This window comes from Pygoscelis adeliae, unplaced genomic scaffold (assembly GCF_000699105.1).
Source record: "Pygoscelis adeliae isolate BGI_AS28 unplaced genomic scaffold, ASM69910v1 Scaffold59, whole genome shotgun sequence".
Lineage (NCBI taxonomy): Eukaryota > Metazoa > Chordata > Aves > Sphenisciformes > Spheniscidae > Pygoscelis > Pygoscelis adeliae.
Genome location: NW_008825565.1, coordinates 848508 through 853865, shown reverse-complemented (window position 1 = coordinate 853865; position 5358 = coordinate 848508). Strand labels below are relative to the sequence as shown.

Below are 5358 nucleotides of genomic sequence, written 5' to 3'. Positions count from 1 at the left end.
TGTTTAGCCTGGAGAAAAGGAGGCTGAGGGGAGACCTCATCGCTCTTTACAACTACCTGAAAGGAGGCTGTAGCGAGGTGGGTGTCGGTCTCTTCTGCCAAGTAACTGGCGATAGGACGAGAGGAAATGGCCTCAAGTTGCACCAGGGGAAGTTTAGACTGGATATTAGGAAAAATTTCTATACCGAAAGAGTTGTGAAGTATTGGAACAGGCTACCGAGGGAAGTGGTGGAGTCACCATCCCTGGAGGTATTTAAAAGACGTGGATGTGGTGCTTAGGGACATGGTTTAGTGGTGGACTTGGCAGTGCTAGGTTAACGGTGGGACTTGATGATCTTAAAGGTCTTTTCCAACCTAAATGAGTCTGTGGTTCTATGATTCTATGATTCTAATCTTGGGACAGAAAGTACATCTGAAAGACAAACAAGGCCAGACTACAGCAGACTATGATAACTGCTTACTGAATACAAACACTGCTTCAAACACATTGTTTCCTGTGGGTTTTTTTTTTTTTTTAATTGCAAAGATGGCTTTGCTACAATTGCAAGGGGCAGTCAGGTTTCTTCATTACTGAAGATGCAGAAAGTGGTTACACAAAATGTCATCTGTTCAAGAAGGAAATGGCCATTGTTCAAGGAACTGATCTAAAGCAATTTTGCATTTGTTTTTTGTTAGTTCTCTTAACTACATGAATAGTAGTTATTTACAAGCCTAACAAGCAATAATGAATGTAAAGATTAAAAATATTATCTTAAAATTTTGAGATTATTTGCAATAATTTCCAATGAATTAAACCTCCATCATAAATCATGAAAGATGTGGGCACTCCTGAGATAAAAAGAATGCTAATTTTACGTTAAATACTTCCAAACATTGTCCCTGGAGAAGTTAATAGTAATAGGAGTTGTTTGCCTGGTGAAGAAGAATGGCAAGTTATGAGCTGCAGGATAAAAAGTGCCTTTTTTTGCATGTTCATCTGAGTTGTCAATAGATGAATGCTATTATTAATGGTTTTGCAGAAATCTCTTCAGTTTTCTCGATGAAGCTAAAAGAAGGCCTAAGTTATCTGTACATATTTTAGTATACTCTGGTAATAATTTGTGACTAATTTTTTAGTGATGCATAATTCCTCAGACTAACTCTAGCAGAAATTGTATGGATTACTGTTCTTCCTTTGTAAATAAATCTGTAAAGTCTTTACTCAACAGTGCAATGTTAAAGCCACGTATTTGTGCTGTGGTAAGTACCCAACGTGGTGTACCTTTCATTTCTCTGATATAGAACTTTAAGGCAATCAATCATTAAACAAAGTAGCAACATTTTCAGCAAGTGAAACTTAAAAATGTCTTTGAAATATCTTCCTGTGTTCTCCGTTGTCTTTAATCTAAAAGAAAATAGAGTAAAATTATTGTTTTACTCAGGAATTAGGGCAACTGAGGGAGCCCCAGCCTTGCTTGCAGCAATTTTCTCCAGGTATTGAATATTGATGATCTTTCTTTTTCACACTTAAAGCTTCAGCATTCTATGTCCTTACATTTGAATACACCACTTATTTCCTCAAGCACTACTGGCCAGAAGCTATGAATTGCTTTTTGATATGATCAACTCTAAGTTTCATAGGAACAACATGTTCAGCACGAGCATGCAAATGCTAAAACTCATAATATCTTAACATACAGCATAGAAAATATAACGCCAACATAAACTGCCTGGAGTTTAGATTCAATCAATTGCAATACCTCCTAGAATTGATCTAGATCTAAAGCTACATCAGAGTAATGTATGCAAACTACCCTTTAACTAACTATTTTGGCAAGTACAAACAGAGGCTACTAAGATATAACATGACTGATGAACCTGCAGTGAGCCTCTCTGACCATTGCATGTGGATCTGACCAAAGGAAAAGGCAGGCGTACTGGTCTTCCATGGTCGTATACCTTGGGATGGGGTGGTGGGTATTGCTCAAGATGGGAACCAGAATGTGTATTCTCAGCTGTCCTGGAGCCCTCATTGTCCTAGAGCTTATGGTGGTTGATGAGGTAACATTTTTGTTTTTCTCACTTTCTTCTTTGAGCAGAGAGTCCAGCATCCTCACGAGTGTCCCTCCTGCGGGGGCTTTGGTTTCCTGCCGTGCTCAGCATGCCATGGGAGCAAGATGTCTGTGTTTCGGAACTGCTTTACGGACTCTTTCAAAGCCCTCAAATGTACTGCTTGCAATGAGAACGGGCTACAGCGCTGCAGGAGCTGTACAGGCTAGGAATGGCATCTCCACATGTACAAACTGATTTTATGGTACTCCACCAGTTTATAATATGATTTTTTTTTAATTAATCTCTTTATCCAATTCAGTCAATAAAAATCCATTTGTAGTATACTTCTGCTGGTTTGATCATTGGAGCCATTTAAACTTAGGTCACTGACCGTAACATGAACTCCGAAATATATTTTTCTACATTCTTTATAGTGAGATTTGTAGTCTGCAAAACTTAACCGTATTATCAGCCCTTTGGATGTGAAGTCTTCCCTTTTTCTATGGGGGATCATCAGCAATGGTATGCGTTTCTGCTCACAGAGTTTGGAGTCATGCCCCCAACATTACAGCAGAATGAAACTTAACGTTCAGATTATCGAGTAGCTGCAGTTTAAAAGAATCAGTGAGAACAAAGATTTTGTGATGTGGGCTGGCCCAAGACCATTCCACTTAGCACTTCCCTGAAAAGTCGCTATGGCCAAATTCTGGCCTGAACTCTAAGTGGCAACAGAGGAACAGAAACGTTTCTTAGAAGTCCCACGCATCAGCTTTCTCTTTTACTACTGCTTCATGTTCAGTACTAAATTAATGTTGTTAGACAAGGTTACATAAACATTTAACATCATAGATGTTGATAACAGTTGCTGCACTATCTCAGAGCTTTATGATCTTCCGTATCACAGTAGATCCCACAGTGATCAAGTGAGAACACCAGATAGCTTTATAAATTACATAGAAAGTCACTGTGGATGAGGTTTCTGCTTTTTCAGCTTAGTAACTGTTACAGTTCAAGGGCTAGCCTGGCGTGAATGCTTTAGGGCCACTGGTCTATGCCCAGACAGCTCCAGCACGGTATATACCTTTGTCATTTTTGGTGGGTTTCCCCAACATAAGCACAAGAGTTAGTAGTCAGTGGTTAGTCTGAATGGACTGTGGGCTCTCCACATTGGATGTATTCCAGTTTGAAAATGCATTAGCATTCGTGCACTTCCACAGAGTACTTTTTAACAGGGTACTTTAGTGGGCCGCCTTCTTCTGCTTACATTGACATTGCACATCTTCCTCCTGTTGTTACTGTCAGTCTGTACTGGCACAAGCAATACAGAGCTTTAGCAGCTTGTTGAAATTGGAATTGGCTAGAAAAGGTTTCCATGGTAGGCATTTCATCCTGCCCAAACTGCTTTAGCAAATGTTAAGGCATGTCACTTTTTGCTTACTGCCTCATTCCTTGTAAAGCTCTGCTGGTTGGGGTTTGGGTAAGTGCAGCTGGCTTTACCAGAGGCTGCTTACTCTGGTGGGGGACCCAGGTTCCCTTCCCTCTTCCCATATAACCTTGCTTAATTTGTCCGTGATGGAAAACTCAGCTTTCCTTTCAGTGTTTTGGGCACAGCACAGCTGTGGTATAAAGCAGGATAGCTACAGCTGCACAAAGTGTGGCTTGCAAAAAAGCCCCTTCTGATAACATTTGTGTTTCCTGATGCCTTATTTCCCTCACCTGAATCGACAGAGAACAACCTTTCCTCCCCCTCCATTCCACTTGCTATATCTAGAGGTGCTGAAGAGTTGGACAAGTTGGGCTAACTTCTCTTTTTGAACATTTGAATCTAAAGGACTTATGCATATTCCACGAGCTATTGAATGTGCAGTCTTGAACGTGCTTGTAAGATCCTACTGCTCCTACAGCTTCTACAGTGAGGGTCAGAGGGAGTGTCTGGATCTTCTGCATAACCTAAATTTTCTACAGAGGCCATCCACAACAGCAGCACCCCAGCTGTAAAACTCTGAATTGCAGATGTGCTTGACTTACTACTGCATGGATAAGAAAAAAAGAAAGAAAATACAATTCCCTTTTTTTATTTAATACCGTCATGTAACCTCCATTTCTGGCTAATATTGCAGTCTAGACTGGTGTGATAGGGAATGAAATGTAGCATAAAGCAGAATACTGATGCTTAGAATGTCATAGTTTCTGATGCATGAAAATTTACTTTTTTTAGTTGTTAATGTGCTATGGATCTTGGGAATGAGCTCATTCACAGTAGTGAACACTTAAAATGGCATAAGCAAACTTGCCCTTGAGGGAAATTACTATTGAAGAAAATGCCAGTGTATTTGTGATACTGTAATTCCACAGTCTTCAACCCGGAAAAGACATTTCGGTTGATGAAATAGTCCATATCACCATTCTTCCACCGAAGCACTACGTGGCCAAATTACTGTAACTCGTCGAAGTACGTTAAACATTTTCAGTGAAACTGAATTCTTCATTGATCTGGAATAAGGGTTTGAAGCTGGTTTTCCCAATTCTTAGGCAATCAGAAAATGACTTCTCTTCAGAGTGAGACAAATACACTAAATCCAGTTTCTTTCCTGATTTATCTCCAGGGGCCATGCAAGAAACCTAGACACTGTCCTAGCCTAGGTACGACCCTTCCAACAGAGGCATTTAACTCCTACGAGCAAAGATGAGGCAAAACCTCCTTAGTTTTCTTTTTAGAAGGAGAAATGATGAAAGCAAGAGGTTTTGTAGGATCTTTTTTTCAGAGGGTTTTTAGGGTAGACTAGAAGATAACAAAATAAACACAGGACACGCAATGCTCACAAATAGAGCATTCTTGAGGCACTATATATTTTCAAGAAACCTGTGACAAATTTTCAGTACTAGAAAAGTTCTTTTTTCCTCTGTCATCAACTGAACTACCAGCTTTTTCTCTCCAGCTATATTTTCCTTGTAGCAGCCTGCATGAAAAACAAAACCAAAACCAAATTTTTTTGCAAGAAGATGTTTTTACTGCATGGTTTACCATCTTTGCTAGGGTTTTGGGTCTGCTCCAACCACGCTCCAACCATCCTAGAAGCACTGAAGGTGGCAGAATGACAACATTACTAAGGCAAACCCAGGAGCCAATTCAGAGGTATGACACTTTCTGGTGTAATAGAGGCATCAGGCAGCTAGTAATACAACTTTGAAGCCAGTCTGAGAACAGACATGGAGTGCAGCTCTGTTCTGATTTACACCAGCATTGCATCTTTACTTTCAAGGAGATAGCAGTGATCTCCTCTGATATGACAAATAAGACTCATTCAGCTGCATCTTTGTACAGGAA

General features: G+C 40.1%; 1 protein-coding gene across 1 annotated transcript in view; it reads left to right on the top strand.

Annotated features, from left to right (window-relative positions):
• The window catches only part of GRXCR1 (glutaredoxin, cysteine rich 1), a 45428-nt gene extending 43171 nt beyond the window's left edge, over window positions 1–2257 (top strand). Inside the window, exon 5 of the mRNA XM_009332458.1 lies at window positions 2078–2257. Coding sequence (XP_009330733.1) covers window positions 2078–2257 — 180 coding nt within the window. The remainder of the gene's footprint in view (window positions 1–2077) is intronic.
• The last annotated feature ends 3101 nt before the right edge of the window (window positions 2258–5358 follow it).